Here is a 22,776-nt window from a genome sequence, read left to right on the forward strand (position 1 = left end):
GAGAACAAGACTGTCAGAGCCTTTGCTCTATCAGATCCTTTCATAATGAACTCCTGGAGGTTGAGATGGTATTCTCCAACCTCTGGGTTAGCTCATTGGAAAAACGGGCTAAAATATGTAAAGCAACTAGCACAGTACCTAATATACAGTAGGTGCTCCATAAATGTTTCCTGACCAACTATAATAATTGACATTTATTGAGCACCAATTATGTGCCAGACCCTATGATCATTGCTTTACATATAGTATTTCCTGATAGGTGCTAATAGCCCATTTTCTAGATGAGTTAAGTAAGGCTCAGAAATTCAGTTTATTTAGAGAAGGTTAAAATGTTAGCTAAGAATGAGGCTAGCATTTGAACTCAGCTTGTCTGATTTAAAATCTCATGCCCTTTCCATTACTCCACAGTGCTTCCTTAAACTGTTATTGTACATGTGAGTAAGCCAGATAGAAAGCGAAAAGCAAGTGAGCTATATTAAAAACCTAAGAATTCTAAACTAAAAATATTCTTTCATGCCTCAATAGATTAAAGAAGGGAGGGGTAAGTGACATGAAATAAACAATAAACTCCACAAGAAAGAGAATAAAAAGGTGCTGTTAAATGTCTTAGAATAGATACAAAAGTTAATTCGATGTCTGATTTTTTTTTTCTCTTTTTACAGAGGGCCTTTAAGAACAAAGTAATCGTGTTCTCTCCATCTTCCTCGCTCCTCAAAAAATGGACATTTCGTTCTTTTCACATTCCATCTGATTAAACTGTCCCAAAACCAGAATGTACTGGGACAAAGAACTAGGCAAGTTTTATTCTTGGAAACTCCTCAACAAGAGAGGAAGTCAGGTAGATGGCCCAGTCACTAAGCTTGTTCAACACTAAGAGCTGAGTCTTAGATTCTATGTTCTGGAACATTAGGCTGGGTGGTCTTCTTACCTGGATTTAATGATTTCTCTACCACATGAACCATCCTATACTGCTCATGCAACTGTTCACCTAGTCTTGGGGCTGAATAAGAGGGAAAGAATATGGAGACAGAAAATAGAAATAAAAATATAACCACGAATGCTTACCAAAGCATAGAATGGGTTGGTAAGGAAAGAGAAGACCTTGGTACCAGCAGAAATAAAGCCGGACACCTTGGACTTAGGGAGATAATTAAAAATCTTGGTTACTACGGTAAAGAATATAGTCATAGATAAGGGGCTGCCTTCAGGTGTGAAATTCCATTAACCTCTCAATCTCTATACAAACAAAAAGAGTTACAGACATTGGCTAAGGCCCCAATTTTTCCCTGCCAATACTGATACCAGAAGTTTGGACGATCTACTGAAACTCTTTATTAATAGGATTTGACTTCCAATAGCTTTTCCTGACAGTTGACTGTAAACTAGAACTTCAACAGTATGGTTTAGGATTATTTTAGAAAGATGAATAAGTGCTTTTGTGATTAATCTCTACTCTCAATTAACACAGAATTGGTAATTGCTTTCACTTTAACCTCCAAAAGACATTATTATTTATGTTTGCTGCCCATTTTAAATGGATGCAATTGTAAATAAAGGATTTAAACAGAGCCCCTGATAAAGCCTAAACCTAATCATTTTCCACAACTCCAGTTTTATTTAGATTTCATGTGCTTGTACACAGACACACTTAAAGTACTTCTATTTATATATATAAAATATAGATGACATGGGAGTTTCTGACAAATGATTTGTTAATGAAAATTTATTAACTACATATCCTTTGAATACCAGAGAAACTTCAATATGTACAAATCAGCATGAAGTTCCCAGTTTCTAAACTTTGGTTATATGAATATGCCTTAAGCACCAAGGAATAAAATAATAATTCTAATTTAAAAAGGAAAAAAATCCCAAGGAACAAAAAATCCTTCAACTCTCTTCAATCTGTTTTTTTTTTTTTTTTAACACCATTTGGGAAAACTCTCTTTTATTCTACTTTCCTTCCATCTTGGTCAGTTCCAAAAACAGTATCAATAAAAATTGATCAGGAGAAAAAGGATAGTCAAACCATTACAGATAAAGATGATGTCTCAAAAGAACTATTTCTGGAAATTATTCTGTCTTAAATACAAAATTGTTTTAACCTAGGAGATCTGCATTACATAACGTACGAAAAACATCCAACTCTTAATTTTCAAAATTCAAAAACTTAAACAATGCAATTATAACGAGAGTTGGGGGTTAAAGGCTCACAGGGAGATCTTTAGCAAACCCAGTTAAAAGAGATTCTTGCATTTCAACTTCTTCCCTGGCATCACTGGCGTCTGCTAGCCGCAGAGGCAATTTGTATTCATATAGGCATCAAAAAAGAGACCTGACGGGCTAAGCACAACCTTTCACAGGATTTCACAAGAAATCTGATGGGCATAAGAAAGGAAAATCAAAGAATGAAGACTGAAATAGAAAAAAATGGAAACTAAATATATCTAAGTCTGTGTAAGTCAGGATGGAGGGGCTTAGATGTACAAACTGACAATTCTGTGTATGTGGAAGGGACTGCATCCTTGCCTACAAATGTGGATTATATACACATTTATATGAAGTCAGTTCATATATTACACCTGACAATTCAGACAGGATGTTTCTGGTGAGAGCTGGAAGGAGGTGCTATTCACTCAGCTCTTCAGGCCCCGGTCCTTTGTCCTGGCTGGTTGCTGGTCTCTGCACAGGACTCAACAGCATGGTATATGAATGGATATAGCTTGATGTCTGGTCCAGGAGTGGAACAGTTTCTGCATTCTTCATTGTAATATCGTAGCAACAGCTTATACACTTCTCCTGGAGAGTAAAAGGCCAGATCGATTTACACGTTAAGATATGTAGATGGACAAAACTACTAAAGACTCCAGTTTTATCTTAATCTAAATAACGTATGCTCAAATTTGGCTTTCGAAAATAGAGCATGAATTTCATATGCCTGGAAGCCTTGCCTGACATAAAGTTAGAATTTTAAAAAACACCTTAAAGAAACTACTTATTAGCTCATGATTACAACAGGCTATCCATGGTACATTATCCATGCATCGTTTTGGGAGTTTGTGGCAACTCTAATTCTACATTCAGACCACATGGGAGCAATGCCTTTCATGTCCAGCTAAACACAGTAGACGAGCATGCTGATAAACATGACTCAGAGTGAGGCCTCTTAGGTTTGAACTTACCCTCCTACACCTTCCCTCTTTTAGTTTTCCATATGCACAGAAGTAAAAATGGACACTAACTCCAGCTTCTTGGCTTTACTTTAAAAAGCTGACATACTCATTCAAGACTTCAGATGAAACTCCGCCAGAAAAAAAGATTCTGCAAATGTTGCCCCTCTAGGGATCTGTCCCCCTCTCTCAAAGTCACGCTTTCATTTTTTATCTACTGTGATCCATTCGGATTTAGCAAGTTGTCCTCCTGGATGGTGTACAATCCATCTAGTTACCAAGTGTCAAGACTATCTCCTACTTACCAACAGTCAGTTTCCTTTCAGTAAGGAAAGTGTGCATGCTGTAAATGTCTCTCATCAATTCTGAGTCCCCAAAGGTGAAATAAACCACATCTCGCTCAGTTACAGCAGCTGCCAGTATCTGTATTAAGGCTGCAGCAAAGAGAAAAAACACAGCTATATTATGACACTTCCCATCAAGACACCTTTAGTTCTTCCAGCCAGCTAAATTATAGCTGCCATAGCTTTATCCTGGATTAAAGATTTATAAACCCAATATACACGTTATTAGAAATGGCAAATACAGGATGGGTATAAATCATCTAGTTGTGTGACTTTTCAGACATGCTGCCAAGAATATCATGAAGCCACAGAATTCTCACACAGGTGCCTTTTCTGGATTACAAATAAAGGAAGGTACATTTGAGGCAGCACAGTCAAGGCACTGAAGTGATATTTTTTTCACTTATATTAATCTTGAGCTAAAAATTTTTGTGTCTGCTTGCTTGATTTAATTATTTTGTCTTATTACATAGTCATTGGTCTTTTGTATCAGAGGAGTCTCTATGATTTTCCCTGACCAATGTACTTGGGAGGCTCTAATGCTCTCATTAACCCTACAGCAAGCATTCTCAAAATAGGCTAGTACGCATGCCCTTGTCCCTCCTGCACTCCCACCTCCACCCAATCACTGCAGCATGGAGGGAATGTTACTGAAGACACTAGACATTAACTCTAGTGTGCTGAAATAGGAAAATCATTGAGAACCCCTGTCCCTAGAAATCAAAGTTACAAATCACCAAGCCTGAAGTATCTTTCCAAAAATTAAGTTCTTTATAATCTTAATCTCAATAGACAAAATTTATTTTAAATAACAACAACAAAGCTGAATAGAGGCACAATAAATGCCCTTTTGCTAGTTATATATCTTTTCCTTCATAAAAAGGGGGGTGGGAATTAATTTATGGATAACTTTTGTATATTTTTAATTTTTGAGAGCATGTTACTATTCTATGTATTCAAAAAACAAAATTAAAACAATAAGAATGGAAATGGGGAGGAACCTATAACTGAAAGCAAACTAAAACAAATCAACCTAATTTTATTTCAAAAGTGTAATGCAACTACACTGAAGGGAAAGGAAAAAGGAAAGAAAGAAAGAACTAATCCAAGTAACTTATGAACACAGTATTTGACTACACACCCTCAGTCTTGGGCAAGGAGGAAAGAATTGCAAACAAATCTCCAACTCTTTTTACTAGGTTTTCTTAGCACAGTAGTACAGGCAAAGCAATTTTGAAACTATTTTTAAATACATTACAGGACTGAGCAAATGAGTAAATGTGTTGATACTGTTGGGAGCTGGGGTTCTCACCATGGAAGAGGGGACACACAAATGCAGAATGGGGGAAGATAAAAAATAACTCTGTGCGGATGGATTGAAATGGAAGGCACTGGTGTGCACTCATGACTTCTAAAATACGTACATTTGTAGGTGTGAGTGTGTGTGTGTGTGTGTGTGCATTTCCTAGCTTTGTCTGTTGAAAGGGCCAAAAAGTAGATACCCCACTAGCAATGAGCATACCTAAAGCCCAGATCTTGCTCTAATACCACTCCCCCTAAAAGGAACTGGATTCCTCAAGCAAATGCCTGATTCCACGGTTGAGACAGGATAGGTAGAAGTGCTCAAAAAAATCATGGGGGAAAATTGATGGGAGCTCGTAACAAGGATATAGGAACCAGTTTAAAAGAGTTCCCATTAGCCGAACCTGGACAAGCTAAGCACCAAAATATTAAGTACAGTAATAAATTACAAACCATTGAAAAAATATGAATTCCTGAGTCGAGACTGATAATACATAATAAATAAACAGAGGAGAGGAAGGAGGGCTCTTGCTCACAGGAGAAAGCCAAAGACTTAACCAGTAAGTGTGGAGGGAGTGCCAGAACAGGAAAATTCTCTTCTTGCAACCATCACGGTAAAGACCGGGTCACAAAAATCATTAAAGGATGTTAAATCTAGGGGGAAATTTTGTCTTAAAATGTCTTCCTACAGAATGCTTATTAGCTACAAGGGAGGAAAAAAACAATATCTATACAGTGGAGAAACTGGACAACACTTTGACTAGGTGATCAAAATTAATATCACCAATGGGCTCAGATGGCCATCAAGTGCCTCTAGACAATATCATCTATGCAGTGCTCTGCTGAGAATGCATAACCTCAACCTAATCATAAGGAAATAGTAGACGAACGCAAGGAACATTGTATTTTCCAAACATGTCAATGTCATAAAAGACAAATAAAGGCTGTGGAAATACTCTGGATTCAAAAGGAGGCAAAAAGACAACAACTAAATGCAATACCTGATCCTGAACCCTGTATTGGAGGGCAAAAAGGTATAAAAGGTCTTATTAGGGCACCTGACAAAATTGGAACATAGATGATAGAGGTAGACAAAAATACTCTATCAATGCACATTTATGAATTTAATAACTGTAATGTGTTTATATAAGAGAATATTTTACTCTTAGGAAACACACTAAAGTATTTAGGAACAGGGGCACATCGTATGTAATTTAAGCTCAAATGGTTCAGAAAAAAATTATGTGCATATGTGTACACATACATGTATATACCCACATAGAGTATTTACTGTTACTTTTTGTAAATTTGAAAATATTTTCAAATAAAAAGTTTTAAAAATTATGTAGGAAAGAAAAATACTTCTAAGTTGAACTAGTAAATTTGATATAGTTGAGTATCCCCATATTTGGAAAAGAATCAAAGACATTATAATACACGTGAGATTCTAAAATACCAGAGTATTTCCTAATTTCCAAACTAATATTTATTGATTATCCACAATATGTGAGGTACTATGATTAGGCCTCATTAATTTCAGAGTGTTGAAAGTAATTACTCTCAAAATAGAGATAAGTTTTAATTAAAACTGCTCAACCAACTTACACATACGTTAAAGCTTCAGTACACACAATTTTAAAAGGTTCCTAATTAACCTAAGCAACATATAAAAATGGAAACTAATGAATTGTCATCTTCCTCTACCAAGAGGAATTATTTCTTACCTTTCAGTAAGAATGAAAATTTGGTTTGAAATATTTCCTACTAAAAAAGAGAGAGACCCAAAGAAAAGTCCTTTTAGGCTTATTTCTTCCTTATATACAGAAATACTAGATCACTGGTCATTTGCCACTTATGAAAAAGAAATATTAATAAAAACATTTATTTATTTATTTATTTATTTATTTATTTATTTATTTTTTTAAAGATTTTATTTATTCAGTTTTTTCCCCCCAAAGCCCCAGTAGATAGTTGTACGTCATAGGTTCACATCCTTCTAGTTGCTGTACGTGGGACTCGGCCTCGCGTTGGACGGAGAAGTGGTGCCTCGGGGCGCTCCCGGGATCCGAACCCAGGCCGCCAGCATCAGAGCGCGTGCACTTAACCGCTAAGCCACGGGGCCGGCCAATAAAAACATTTAAAATAAAAATTTAAATTTTATTAAAAACTTACTAAATTTTAAATTAAATTTTATCTCCCTATAGAATTTATTTTAAAAATGCTTCACAGGCCATTTTGTCACTGTGGATAGGCTCTTGGAGCTAAGCTTGACAGAGCTACCAAAAAGAGGCTGGATCCTGTTAAGAGAAAAGCAAAAAGGAAAACCAATTCACATGGGGCCCACCCGCTGGCGTAGCAGTTAAGTGCGCAAGCTCTGCTTCGGCAGCCCAGGGTTCACGGGTTTGGATTGCCGGCGCGCACTGATGCACCGCTTGTCAAGCCATGCTGTGGCAGCGTCCCATGTAAAGTAGAGGAAGATGGGCACAGATGTTAGCCCAGGGCTAATCTTCCTCAGCAAAAAAAGAGGAGGATAGGCATCAGATGTTAGCTCAGGGCTAATCTTTCCCACACACACACACACACACACACACACACACACACACACACAAACCAATTCACATTACATTCTTGATTTCACGTCCACTTCTGTTTGGGTACACACTGTAATATAAACATGTGCAGACAGGCTGGGACAAGAGACAGGAGACCTGAGTTCAGCCCTCGCCCTCCTGTTAGCTATCCAGCTCTAGGACTTTGGCCAAGTCACTTAACTCTCTTGGCTTCATTTTACCCAGCTATGCAATGAAGGAGTTCAATCAGATGGTCCCTAAAGACTTTTTCAGAGTGTAGAATTCCATAATCTCTTCTACAATTTTTCTCCTTGCATTGGATATTAGACTATAAATACATAAATGAAAATTTCAGAAATAGAAATTAATCTTGACCCTGGATACATCAGTAATCACTGACAAAAGATCATTTTAAACAGACCAGTCTTTAGACCTCACTATTTACAACATCCCAAGACCTCTGCAAATCTAGAAAATTCTGTCTCTTGATTTAAGTGAACTCTCTTGCATCACAAGTTAGATGAGAATAAATCACAAATCTAATAGGGTGTGTGGACTGACTCCAAGTATGATATAAAAGCATCAGATTCTAACTTCAAGCACAACTAGGTGCCAAAACAATCACTTAAATTAACCTGCAGGGAGCTGGGTTTTAATTTTCTTTTTTGGCATCAATGTTAAGCTATGAAGGAAATTCAAATAAATATGAACATCAAAAAACAATTCATAATGTCCTCCTGCATCAAATGAACCAAACAAAAAAATGAGTAAAATGATGGATGCGCATACCACAGGTGTGGTGTGAGGCCATCAGCATGTAATATTAGTAACAATTGCTGATGTGAGCTCTCACAGCATGCTGCACTGTTCCAGCAGCATGCTTGCTTTACAAGCACTAACTCAAGATTTACAAGGACTAACTCACTAAATCCTTACAAAAACTGAATAAGGTAAATATTAGTGTTATCTCCATTTTTAAAATAAAGAAATATAGGGACCAAAGGTTACGTAATTTGTCTAAGATCACAGAGCCAGAAAGCAGTTGGAGCCGAGATCTGAACCCTGGCAGCCTGACTCGAGGACCTGCACCCTCACCCACTACGCTGAAAGCTGCCATGCCAAGTCATTCTGCTCTGCTCTAAGCAAACCTACTATATGCCAGCCAGAAGAATTTCCTCAAATTGTTTATTTACATTATTTAAATGCATGCTGCGAAGTAGGCGAAGACAGTGTAGATTTGAAAGTACTACTGACGTCCTTCCAATGAACCCCAAGGTGTTTTGTGAGCTCTTGTGCCCTGATTACCCTGAAAGCTCAAGCACTGCTGCCAGTCCCAAAGGCTTTTGCTCACTCTGCTAGGCCAACTCTTATTCTCTAATTGGTCTTGTCCTCTGGCCGCTGTTTTTAATCTTGACACCACCTGCCCCCTCAACCAAGGACATTACTAAAGGCTCAATCTTTGGGCCTTCTCCTTGCTTTAAATGCACTCTCTTTTCAAGAATTCAACCACCATCTCTAGAACCATCTCAACTCTCAAATCTAGATCCAGGCACAGAGTTTGTGGCCAATAAAACATTTAATAGCATGAGCACAGACACTGGGCTCTTGGGCATCAATCCTTGGTTTGAATCCCAGCACTGCCACTTGCTATCCATGTGACCTCAGGCTAGTTACTCACCTCTCTATGTCTCAGTTATGTCACCTATATAAAGATAAAAATAAAACCTACCTAATAGGCTGCTATGAGCTAATACATGTAAAGAAAGCACTTAACTACAATTTCCTGGGACAAAGAATGCACTCAACATGTTCTCAACCAATAATAATACTAAAACATATAACTAAGGAGTCTTCCTTTCCTCTAGGATCACTCAAGTGCAGTACTGTAAGTCTGGAACTATTTGGTCCCAGCTCCTACCATGCAAAGATAAGCAATGGAAATAGAAGGAGAGAACGATGCTACTGAGTTAGTTGATCTGCGAAATGGCTTTAGAAATTTTTTTAAACTGTCTGGGAGTTGCTGATGATCAGCCAGGTTTAAGAATCACCAGGTTTAAGAATTAGTTTGTATAGTTACCCTTCAATTTGTAGCCTCATCTTTAAGATGAGGAAACTAAGGTAATAGAGAGGCTAATAAACCTGTCCAAAGAGACAACTAGTAGGTGTCAGAACCAATATTCAAACTTGGCCTGTCTTCTTGAGAAGCAGGCAGGAGAGGAAGCAACACACACATTGACTAGAGGGAGCATCTGATCCTAGGATCCCGTCATCCCTGAGGCCACCTCTACTTTTCCCTTCTCAGCCACATCAGCTAATAATACCCTTTCAGGCTTAAGCGATAAACTACATTAGTGTCTCTTGCAACTGAAAGAATCCTAATTCAGAACTTTTTGTGTGTGTGTGTGGTGGGGGGGAGGATCTTTGTGGAATAGTTAACACTATAGTAGAGTCTTAAAGGAACAGAAGGAATTAGCCATATACAGACAGGCAGTTTCAGAAGAATATACAAAACCTTAGATTAACAAAAGGCACACAGAGGTTGTTAAATAAATTTGTTAAATAGAAATTCATTGAGCATATATTGTTTGCAAGTCACTTTTAGGTAGTGAAGGTATGGAATGGGGACAATAAAGAAACTGCACGAGACTATAACATCAAGATACCTTTTAATTATGGTAAATTAGCAACGGCATAATCTTTCACGAGTCAGGTAACATAGTAAGGAGATGTATAAAAAACACTGAAGGAAATGCAAGGACAAATTGACAAGAACACAATGGAAAGAACTTCAGAGCCCCGCTCGACCCCTTCACAACACAAGCAGATAAAATCTGAAGAATATAGGGTCTGATCTAATAGGTATAGAATCTAATAGACATAGAATAAGTTCTACACCCTTCAGAGACTCATCTTTTCAAGTGCCAACATAATATCTATGACAATTGACTATGTTAGGCCACAAAGAGAAGCTCAAAAAACTCCAAAAAGTAGAAATAATATTATCTACATTCTTTGATTACAATGAAATAAAATTAGAAATGAGATAAAAGAAACATTTTTTTTTAAACAGCCATTTAGAAATGGCTTTAAATTATCTCCTAAAAATCTCATGGGTGCCTGGCACCTGGTGGTACACTTAGGGTAGGAGTCCACTTCACAGTCTCCACTGAGATGGGATGTATAAAACTGCAAAAATGTTGCTTCCACCCTAACAATTAGAATAGGCCAAGTAATCTACAGAATCATAACTTTTCCTGAGTCTAGCAGAGAGCTGAGTTTGCAAGGCAACCAAAGCATAACAAGCTCCTCCAAGAAGAGATGAAACATATAAACTATTATCTGTGAAAGAGCACAGGGGAAAGAAGTGGCCATCATACAAACGGGTAAGAATAAATCAGCTAAAACTTTAACAAAATTTTAAAAGCCAAGTGTGGTCTAAGGGTCATTTTGGAGTAGCTAGAGCCCCAGAAATAAAGAGAGTTCACATTCACTCAAAAGTCTTTTTCCATGGGCCTCTGAGGGATGCTCAGAAAGATGGAGGGCCAGGCAGGAGGACAGAGAGAGCCCCTTTGGTAGCACCAGCATGCAGGAAGTGACTGGCTGCTGCTGGGGGACAGGCAGCAAGCCCCGCCCTCTTCCCCATGACCCTTCTTTGCTACTCTCTAGCTCCTAGTGTTGTTGGATGCCTGGGGCAGAAAGTTGTTAATAAATGTCTGTTGAATGAATGAATATATGAAAATATTCTCTTAACAGCTGTCAGAATAATGTATAATAAAAGCAGTTCAAAATTAAATTGTAGGGCCGGCCCCGTGGCTTAGTGGTTAAGTGCACGTGCTCTGCTACTGGCGGCCTGGGTTCGGATCCTAGGCATGCACCGACACACCGCTTCTCCAGCCATGCTGAGGCCGCGTCCCACATACAGCAACTAGAAGGATGTGCAACTATGACATACAACTATCTACTGGGGCTTTGGGGAAAAAAAAGGAGGAGGATTGGCAATAGATGTTAGCTCAGAGCCGGTCTTCCTCAGCAAAAAGAGGAGGATTAGCATGGATGCTAGCTCAGGGCTGATCTTCCTCACAAAAAAAAAAAATAAAAATAAAAAAAATTAAATTGTTAATTTTTTGAGAAGATTTTTTGTTATAAAAACAATATATGCTCACAACAAAAAAAATACAGATTAAAAAGAAAAGAACATCTCTTTCACTCACCTAGAGACAACCATAGTTAATTTTTGTACATAAACAGGTAAACATAGAGAACCTCAAATGTGTGTGATATTTTATATTCATAATTTAATTTTAAAATGGTTTATATGGCATATACTATGCATTTTCTCCCATTTGTCAGTATTTCAAAAATATCTTTCCATGTCAGCAGATACACGTACACCTGCATAATATTTCATTACATAGATGTACCCTAATTTCTTCCTTTTCAAAATCAATTTTAGTCAACAATCCCTCACTGAAGGACATTATGACGACTTCTAATTTTTTAATGTTTATTCGAGCCAAAGAAGGGGAGGGAGTTGTCAAAAAGTCACTCCACAGTTTAAATCCCGATAATTGAGAAAATGAATTATATAATGAAAATCTTTGAATACTATGCTTAAGAGTCACCAGAGGAAGCAAAGCTGCAGTCTGAGAGAAAGGCTTTTACGTCATAAAGAAAGAAACAAAACGAACACACTGATAAAGCTTCCCAAATTGTCCATCAAAAATGACCAAGGCTTATGGCAGACCTGGCTTCTGGATTGATGATGTGAATCTACTCATTCGTTTTACTTAAGAGAAAAACAGAAAAAAAGTATCTGTCATAAGATCAATAAGCCCAGAGTAAAAAATAAGTTTCCTGAAACAAATGCAGGATGATAAAGAATTTCATAAAATAAAAACCAGAGATTCTTTCTTCTATAGACTTTCAAAACACTGAAAATAGCACCATGCAGTTTTTGTTTTTGAATAGGAAGAAAATGTGGGTGAAAGTCTTTAGAATGAAGGAATAGGGAAGATTTTTCTAAGCATGCCACAAAAATGTGAACACAAAAATTAACTCTGTATGACAACAACCCAACAGGCTGAAATAAATGAAAAAAATTGAAAAAAATACCTGCAACATCAGACAGTTTAATAATTAGTATTTCTTAATATACAAAGAGTTATTACCAGCCAATGAAAAATCAAAACGACTTCCAAAGAGATAAATGAGCAGAAGACAAGAAAAAGCAAATCAAAAAACAAATAAATATGGCCAATAAACATATGCAAACTGTTGAACCTCAGAGAAATTAAAAAGATTGACAAAATGCCATCTTGGTGAGGCTGCTCATGCATGGAAGTCAATGTAAACTGACACAGCCTTTCAGAAGGACAATTTGCAACAAGTATCAAACTATGAAGTATATATATCCTTTGAGTCATTAATCCTACTTCTAGGAATTAACTCTAAGAAAATAATTATATACTGGACTATTGCTTATAAGAAAAAGAAAACAAACCAACTGTCTATGAAGGGAAAATCGGTGAAATAAATTATGGTACATAGACACACACAACAGAATACTATGTAGCTATTAAAGAATGTTGACAGGAGCTCTACATTCATTACTATTGAAAGCTATCCATGAAACTGTAGGGTTTTCAACAAAAAGGACATTAGAGCATAGAATTATATTCTTATAATGTCTTATTATATCTTATTAATGTCAAATGGTTACATAGATTGGTACAAAGAAATGTCTGAAAGGACAGTCACCAAAATGTTAACAGTGAATTCTGGTGATTTTTACAAACTTCATGATATTTTTCTGGACTTAAAAAAAATAATAAATGTGTCATCTTTGCAAAAATAAGAGACTTATAAATTATGACAGACTCAACTGTTCTATTACCAACAAGACAGATTTTATCTATGTCTAATTTGGTTCTCAAGGCCAGCTGGCTGTTTTATGTTTGCTTTTATAACTGTGGTGTAACAAAGAATTTGTATTGTCTTTGTCCTGGGATCCCAGCAGGTGCTTTAGAAACCCTTGGAATTTCCTGAGTGATGGTGTCTATTATGCTGAGGTGACTCCTGGTGGGCTCCTGGATAGCTTCAGGATGGAGACTTTCAGCCACTGACCTTCAGGGGGTGCTGAAGACTGATTTCAATGACATGGTCAATGATTTAATCAATGATGCCTGCATAATGAAAACCCAATAAAAACTTTGGACACCAAAGGTCAGTGGAGCTTCCTGGTTGGCAAAGACAATGATGTTCCAGGAGAGTAATGTACCCTGACACCACAGGGAGAGGGCATGGAAGCTCTGTATTCCTTCCCAGATCTCACCCTATGTGTATCCTTTATAATAAAACTGTAATAGCACTTTCCTAAGTTCTGCGAGTCATTCTAGTGAATTCTCAAGGCTGAGAGGGGTAGTGGGACCCTCTTGGGTTCCAAGTTGGTCACAGGTATGGGTGGCTGGGGGGAACCTCCCCTCTAGACATGCGGCTGAAGTGTGACATAGGGGCCATCCTGTGGAAGACTGCTCTCAACCCATGTGGTCTGCACTAACTCCAGGATGTTACTGTCAGGATTGAACTGCAGCACACACAAATGATGTTGGACCAGTTAGGCTGACACAGAACATTAACCATCCTAAGTAATGATAAAATACTATTTTCTATATAACTGATACTTTTGAGAGTAAAGCAAATGTCATAATCTGGTAAATGGCTAATAGCTTTGTTGATCAGGTTTTATGATTTTTCTACCATAAACAATAAAATGCAAGATGTTTATCCTTCTTGGGTACCCAAATGCCTCCTTATCTGTGCCATTCATGCAGCTCTCTCAAGCTGAACTCCCACACCACATGTACCGCTATTAAAGCACTCCTTACTGTGTGCTGCATTTGTCTATGCCTCTCTCTCATATGCTGTACTGTGAATTCCAAAGCAGGGACTACCTCTTATTCACCTTTGTATTCTCAGAGCCTACCACAGTGCCTAGAGCACGGCAGATGCCCCATAAGTTTGGTGAATGAATAAGTGAACAAAACAGCTCTGTTCATAAAAATCACTCCTGTGAAGGAAAGCGCTTGAGTGGGTGCTTTGGTTTGAAACTTCAAAGTCATTTTGGACTCTTCCCTCTCTATATTCAATTAAATACTGTGTCTGGTAGATCAAAGAGATACGTGAACTCTGCAGGGAAATAGTAAATAAAAATAAGAATTCCTTTAAACACAAAAAGAAAAGAGGATGGTGTCAAATATTTTTTTCCCTTCTCTTAGATCTTTGTGGTCTCTTATTATGACAGAGCATCAGAAATTTAATGTTTGAAAGACTAACTTTTCTTCCCAGTCAGAATACTATTATCCTTTTTATAACAACTTATTCACTTACCTTTTAACCTAGCATCGCCCCCAAAGGCACCACAGCCCCAGTTTCCTGTGGCCACTGCAGAAAGATTCTCTGAAGAAACTCCAGGACGGAGAAATCCACAGTAAGCCTGCAGGATAAAAGAAATATCAAAGCACATGAGTGACTAGACACTAGCAGTATTTCTGACTGATGTACTAGGATCAGTATCCATTATGAAGCTTATGTTATCTCTCTCTCTCTTTTCTTTTTTTCTCAGGGGCCAAAATAGAAGGAAAAACAGAAAAGCCTAGGATTAAGGAAGAGAGTAAGAAAAGATCAATTCTAATATTTATTTGTCCTGATGCTGGGCAAATCAAAGCCCTTAAACCAATACAGGTCTCAGTTTCTTTTTCCGACTCAAATATAAATATCAGATATACCAAGAACTTATGGGATCCCAATTACAAACTACCCAGGAACTAAAGAGAGTAAAGGCACTTAAGACACTGTTTTATTTGAAGGCTTTTTGACCACCAGTTTTTCATCAATGTAAAGAGTTATTACTATTATGCTTCCTCAGCACTCTCTCTGAGTTACTGGGACTAGATTAATAACTGTCATTAGCTTTTAATGTGCTTCCTGCCACTGAACAATGAGCTTAACAATGAGCAAGCAACTATACATGAAAGGGATTCCTATACCTGATTACAAAATAACCTTTAAGATCCCTTCTAGCTCCAAGATTCTCTAGTTTCACAGCTCTGTTTTGAGCTACAGTATTTAAGAATTTGCCAGTAACCTGAGAAAAAGCACAATATATCCTGAGGATGGTGGCTAAGCAGTAATTAAACAAACAGCTCATTTTGTATATGAGAAGGCTGCAGTTTAAGGTCCCAGAGCTTCTGATTTCCATTTCCTTTTGTCAGCCTAGTTGGTCTTTCTGCCTCCTAAGGGTTCTTAGTTTTCTGAAGCTATCAGACTATATTAAGATGTTTAATATAATAGCAAAGGAAAATCCCCTGGGTTCTCTCAAGTACCAAACAAAACCTAAAATATAGCTTATGTACATAGTAAATAAAATAAAAAGAATGATCTGTGACAAATGTTCCCAGAGAAAAAGCGAGGATAAAGAAAGATGCTTCTGTGAAACCTCCACATGGAAATATAGTAAATTGCTCTCTGCAGTTCCCACAAAGGTATAAAAATTTATTTTACACACTGTCTGGATGGATTAACAAGGCCATTCCTTCTTCCTCCTCCTAGGCTGTAAATCCTGAGAGATATTAATTATAAGTTGGTACCAGACCATTATTCAATGCTGAGGTACAGTGCTTACACTAGAACTTACAAATTACCTGTATAATCAGATGCATGGAGCTTCTGAAAATCTCTTTCAGGTCAAAAATACCAAGAAGCTCACTTTTTTTTGAGCAGGTTCTTGAAAGATATAGAGTCTCTGCCTTTATGCCAACAAGGGGGAGAACAAACTCTGCCACTTTGGTTTCCTGTCATATTCTCCTAACATGTCTAGAAGAGGAAGATTTCTAGCCTCCTAGTTCGTATCACCTCTGTTTTATACCGTCAGAATGGTTTTAGTCCCTTCCTTACTGCTATCTCTACATATCTAGGTTAACTTTTCTTCAACGAGCAAAAATAGCTTATTGAAACTAAAGTCTAACTACAGAGAATTTGAAATATTTAGATTATGAGAAGCAAAATCTAATGTGAAGTATTAATCAATTTTACTAAAAAAATCTATCTTGAAAAATGGCAATAACAAAAACAAACTATAAAACTGAAATTAACCTGCATTTGGTATTTTGATAAAATCAAATCAAATAAAACTTCAAAAAGTTAATCATAGAAATTAAATGATATAAAATAATTACATAGTAATTAGGTATAAAGAATAACTGTTTATAATGACTAAATACAAAATTCTTTTATTTTGTTAAAACCAAGCATTTCCAAGGTCAGAAATAAGAGAGAAGCAGCAAGCTCCTCTGGAGGGAACAACTCAGGTTTTTCCCTTCTCCAGTAAGAAGAAGGATCTCTCAAACGCTAGAGCCCAGAGCATTAATCAGGGAATCATTTCCTCTTACAGTAGTAACTGAGCTCCTTTAGTAAGAAACAAAGATCAGATAAGGAGAGAGATCTCAAAAGAGTTGCCAAGATCTCACTTCATAGGGAAAGGTACTAGGAGTTCTCAAGAGTTCCACACTGGCAACAAATACTTGACTTTTTCCCTACCCTGAGCCAGAGCACTTGAGGAGATTAATCAGAGCAGTAAGAGTAAAAGAAAGCCAGCTCCAACTCTAGCCACATCCTGACCTGACATTCACCAATGACAGAGCTATTTATTTTTATTAATAAACAACTTTAAAGGGGAAAAAAGAGGAAGTATTCATATCTCAGGAAAGTAGAAGATATCAATGAACACTCATATCTCAGAATGAGTTCTGATGGCAAGGGAAGAAGAGAGGGATGATAAAGGTAATCGGAATTTTTTTTTTTTTTCTTGTGAGTAAGATCAGCCCTGTGCTAACATCTGCCAATCCTCCTCTTTTTTTGCTGAGGAAGACTGGCCCTGGGCTAACATCCGTGCCCACCTTCCTCCACTTTATAGTGGACGCCGCCACAGCATGGCTTGCCAAGCAGTACGTTGGTGCGTGCCCAGGATCCGAACCAGCGAACCCCGGGCCGCCACAGTGGAGCGCGTGCACTGAACCGCTTGTGCCACTGGGCCGGCCCCTAATCTTGGAGTCCTGAAGGCTGCAAAGGGGAGCTTTGAGAAGCAAGAGGCAGGAGGAAAATATTGGTATCTAGAGCCAAAAACTAGAGCCCAACTGGGAAGGAGTGAAGATAGAAAAGGAGGAAGGACACAAAGTGAAAAAGGAAACAAAGAAAACAGTCGTAAAAACCTACAGGCCCAGACGTGGGCCCGGGAAATAGATGGAACTCAGGGGAATGGTCTGTCACAAACATCCATGTACACATGTGCATGAGCACACACCCACACACTTAAGTAGGAACTCAGGCTTCAATTTTAGCAGGCCCAAGTAGATAAAATTAAACTATATCTTTCATTATCATGTAAGTACATTATACTGCTTGCTAGATTAATAATTTAACAACTATTGTTTCTAAAGAGTTACTTTTTTATATGAAGCCAATCTACCGCACTTGTCTAACTTAAATTAATACATAATTGGTATTAATACTGGTTTCCTGAGATTTTAGAATATTGTGATTTCTTAAAAACAAACATAATATGAAAAGATCCTTAAGAAACTTTTGGAAGAGAATAATAATATTAATTAAAAGTCTTAAAATTATCCATAGATTCAGTAATAACAATTTTGTAAATTTTTTCTTTTGTAAATTTCCTTGTTATTTGATTAAATAACAACTGTATAAAGATGTTTATTACTACACAATATAGTATACAGAAAAACTTGGGATCACCTAATTGTTCAAAAACAGTAGTTAAGTCATAGTATATCAGTCCAACCAATTTTATGGACATTAAACATTTTATTAGGAAGATTATTAGAAAGTAAGAAAAATATTTACAATATATGGTTAAATTAAACAGCCAAAATATAAGCTTATAGGTTACTTCTGAGCACATTTATATGAAACTAAATATTCATGTGGAAAGACCTACAAAATGAAAACAACTATTCGAAAGGTAGGATTACAGATGACTTTTTGTCTTTATTTTAATAACATTAGTAAATTGATTCTGCTTTTTAAAAATGCAATATAAAATAAAAGTACTATGCAGACCTTAATTTCCTCATGTGTGAAATCAAAGATTGGTTTAGGTATCTCTATGGTAATTCTGATTCTGTTTATTGAGAGACTTAAGAGAAAAACCCACTAAAAATGATACATTCTGAAATAATATTCCCAAAAAGTAAAGCGACACATACTTTAAGAGAAGATTATAAATGTTCAGATATCGAACTTCTTAGAAACATCAGGAGCAAGTATTGATTGGTTTTGTTAATCAAGCTCTGGTTTAGTGACAAATCTGGTGATAGGTAACAACAAAAAATCAATAAACAAATCAATTTTTAAAAAGGTAAATGGTGGTGATTTCCTGCTGAAGTGATCTCTTCACTTGGTTAAATTTCTGATCCAACAGCCTCCACGAAATATATTCATTACTGAATATTACCTGAATGAGTCTAACATGGCTAAATACAACTTTTCACAGATGATTTCTTTCATCCTTTCCTGAGCTATTTCCCACTTTTGCAAGCTGGAGTCATAAATCTTTCCAACCACAAAGATAATTCTCCTCTAGAATGTCACCCAGCTGATCTCTCACAGAATTAAACATTGCTTCAAAGTGTCAGTTAGATTAAGGAGACTGAATCCTTCCTTTTAAAAACCAACTGTATTTGCAGGTCAAGATTCGGGTCCAATAGGATAGGTAGAGCCTGCATGGAGCAGACTGTTTCCAGAGGTAATAAAGCACTTTGTGGGACTGCTCTTTCAATTATTATCTGGTGAGTCATGCCTAAAAGTAGCAAACAGGACCCTAGAGTTCAGAGATCCACACTGAATTCTGACGGTGAAAACTGGTCTTATGCTCTGTTGCTTGATTTAGAGAAATAGAGATTTTCTATTCCTGCTTACTTTCTCTCTGGCATGCCAAAAAGAAGTAGAATCATGCAAGTCATCTCCAAAGTGATTTAATATAGACTCTGCTTTAAACCTTAGTTTACAAAACACAATGAGATGTAAAACATTTAATTTAACATTCTCTCCAAGCTGTGCTGTCAGCTAATGTAAAACTCCCTGTTGCTTGTACTAAAATTCACAACTCTATTTTAATAGGTAAATGTAACTAATAAATGACGGAACGCTTTAATTTAGAAGGCCCAAAGTTATTTGGATTAATTTTCTAATTAAGTTGTCAATGACATTTAAAAATATTATTTACTGCTTTCCTCTTTTTCAGTGAAAGAATTAGAAAACTAATTCTTTGCTAAAAGAGCAAACGTTTTGGAATATAGTAGTGAATGAACCAACACACATTTATCAAATGCCTTCCCGTGTGCAGGCCCTGAACGAGGTGCTTTCTGAATGTAGCCCATGTGTTGATGGGCTACTTTACAGCTGGGCTATTTCTTTGTCTCATGGGAATTTAATAAATATGCTGGGGGAGGTAATCCTCAAATTTCCTTGAAAAAGTATGTCAAACAGAAAAGAATATTGAGAAAAGCATTCAACTGGCAATCTGCTCACAGTACAGGATTATGACTGAAAGAGAAGAGGTAACCCAGGCATATATGCTTATAGGAGATCACATGTTAACCAAATGTGGGAATATTCTTAATGTTTTAAGAGTGGAACAGGTAAAAAGTCTGGAAAGACAGATCTAGTTAAAGTAATCTCTATGCGAGAGGAGTTACATTTTTAAAAACTAATTTGAAGGCAGGGGAACCTGGATTCAAGTCCTGACTTTGTCACTGCCTATCTGTGTGACCTGGGGCAAGATATTCAACTTTCCGAGGCTCAGTTCACTGTCTCTAAATTGGAGATAAGAACTGTATCTACACTTCCCTGGGTGGTTAGGATTAACCAGACCAAGCATTTAAAGTGTTAAATAGAGTGCCCAGCATGTAGTATGCAATCATTTAACATTAGCAATTACTTTTACTATTGTTACGTGTACAATTAAAAAAACTTCTACCGCCATTTGACTGAAAAAAATCTTTTATGAAATATAAATCAGACTTAATCGCATACTGACATAAATAATGGCAGGCTGAAAACAGAGAACTACATTACTATACATTAAAAATCAATGCATCTGCTTTATGTGGTTTCATCTGCTCCACATTTGAATTGACACTGAACTTAACAGGCTTTATTTAGCACATGAAGCATATTTAGGAAACAGCCATAAATTTGTAACGATTTGAGATAACGTATTTATATCTAAAAAGTTTAACTTAAAAAACTGTATTAGTAATATCTAAGAAGTTTAATTAATCACTGACTAATTCATTTAACAAATATTTTTGAGAAATTCCCATAAGCAAAGCAATGTGGTAGGCACTGACCAATTAGAATGAAATAAAAACTTCTGTTGCCAGGTTATTTAAAGACTCATTCTTTTTGTGTAAAGTGTGTCTCATAAGGACTCTATATTCTACAAATAAATGTTTTCCAATGTTACATACAACTAACTTCATTCTACAAATAAATGTTTTTCAGTGTTATATACAACTAACTTAACCTATTCACATATACCAATGCTTCATGTCTTTAAAATTTCTGGTGTCTCTGAGGACGGATAAACTGAAGGTTAGTGCTATACCAATAAATATAGAGAACATCAATTGGCCATGGGGAATTAAAAAAGAAAAGATTTATTTATGTCTAGGGTTATCTTTTAAAAAGATCATATTTGCAGATAATTTCTAAAAGTGAATGATCTAGTTCCTACAGAAAAGTATTTGTGGGAATATAGACTTCATCCATGAAAACAAGGAACCTTTAAATTTGTGTTAATGTATGATTATGGTTAAACACATTTCCTTTTCATATACTTCTCTCCAAACTACCTACTGCTTATATAAATGTCTTCTAGTATCAATGACCATGTGATAAATTCATAACATATACATGTTTAATAAGTAACTCCAAAATCTAAAGATAAATCTTCTTACTCTACTTGCTATGCCATATAATAAAAATATCACATGCTTGGAGACAACTGCTTTAAGGCAAGAGTTTAGAACAGTGCAAGCAGGCTTACATTTAAAATGTACCTAATATAATAAAAGGTATTCTTCAGTACAGGCAAATGTCCGACTTTCAGAGTCAGGTAAAAGAGAAAAATTATCACTGTTGATATACCAAAGAACAGTCTTTCTGGATAGCTTTCTAAGGAATTACTTAAAAAAAAAAACAAACATCTGTTATTCAAGTTCGACTTGGGAAAATAGTGCATTTACTCTTCAAACTTTTTATGAGATTCCTTTGAGAACTCTAAACATTAAAATAACCTAAATAAATTATATATAAGAAAACATGTTAAACAATAAATTAGATTCTAAAGTAGATTAGGATATAAGATAATAAATGTAATTATATTCAAAATATCTACTAAGTTGTAAGTGTAGGAGAAGCCTTTCTGGATTATTTGGTTGTTTACATACATAATGTTTATAATACTACAAGCAATATGAAAAGCAAGATGGTTGAGCTGGGATAAGGAGAGCACCACAGAGACTGCTCCTGTGGTAAGACCCAGGGAAAAGATGTGAAGACGATGTACTGAAGGCCACACATTCCGATCCAAGGGCATTCCCAATCCTCTTGTAATGGTACACCCAGTGCTGTCATTATCAAAAGTCTATGTAGGGACTGACACAGGTATAGCCATGCAAAACCATAAACCTCACTATCTTAATAAACAATCTCATAATCAAATCCTACTTGTGGGAGTTAAACAATGGTTTTCATAATTGGGTCAGTCTTCTTGGCTATGAGAGTAATTTGAGGAACTAAAGAAAATACCAACTGTTTTGGTAAGGTCCTAAATCTAGAGAATAGAATCAGCACTCTGTTGTACGATAGAGTTTATTTATTATGGTTAACAGTAGTGAAAATCTGAACTAACAACAGGTATGGCTCATTTTTATATTTCTGTAATACAATAAAAAAAGGAAAATGATTATAGTAGATAGCACTAAGCGTCACAGAAAATCATAGATTCCATCATAAATATGTCAAATTACCAAGTCAATTAAACAATTTACATGTGAATCTTACCTATAATAGAACAATCTAACTTGTTCTCAACTTTTTTGGTTTATCTGTTTTAATCCTGAGAGCATACCTTGCAGAGAAAACGTCATTTGGCAGGTCTGAAAAAAATTATCAGGGCTCAATCATTTCTATATGGTTTTACAATGATAATGTTCCAAAGCAGCTAAAAGTACTTGATGAGATAAATGCATGTGTGGGGCTTAATATCAAGCAACGGTCTATCTGGCATCAGTAATCAAACAATTACAAAAT

General features: G+C 36.4%; 1 protein-coding gene across 2 annotated transcripts in view; it reads right to left on the reverse strand.

Annotated features, from left to right (window-relative positions):
* Positions 1 to 1,705: 1,705 nt before the first annotated feature.
* Positions 1,706 to 22,776, reverse strand: part of PARG (poly(ADP-ribose) glycohydrolase) — a 126,628-nt gene continuing 105,557 nt past the window's right edge. For both annotated transcript variants that reach the window (XM_087431838.1, XM_087431837.1), the window contains exons 16-18: positions 14,773 to 14,878; positions 3,476 to 3,604; positions 1,706 to 2,799 (exon numbers count right to left, since the gene is read on the reverse strand). In XM_087431838.1, the coding sequence (XP_087287964.1) occupies positions 2,645 to 2,799; positions 3,476 to 3,604; positions 14,773 to 14,878 (390 nt within the window). In that variant the 3' untranslated portion in view covers positions 1,706 to 2,644. The remainder of the gene's footprint in view (positions 2,800 to 3,475; positions 3,605 to 14,772; positions 14,879 to 22,776) is intronic.

This window comes from Ceratotherium simum, chromosome 6 (assembly GCF_057802395.1).
Source record: "Ceratotherium simum simum isolate JZ-2026a chromosome 6, ASM5780239v1, whole genome shotgun sequence".
In the NCBI taxonomy this organism is placed as follows: Eukaryota; Metazoa; Chordata; class Mammalia; order Perissodactyla; family Rhinocerotidae; genus Ceratotherium; species Ceratotherium simum.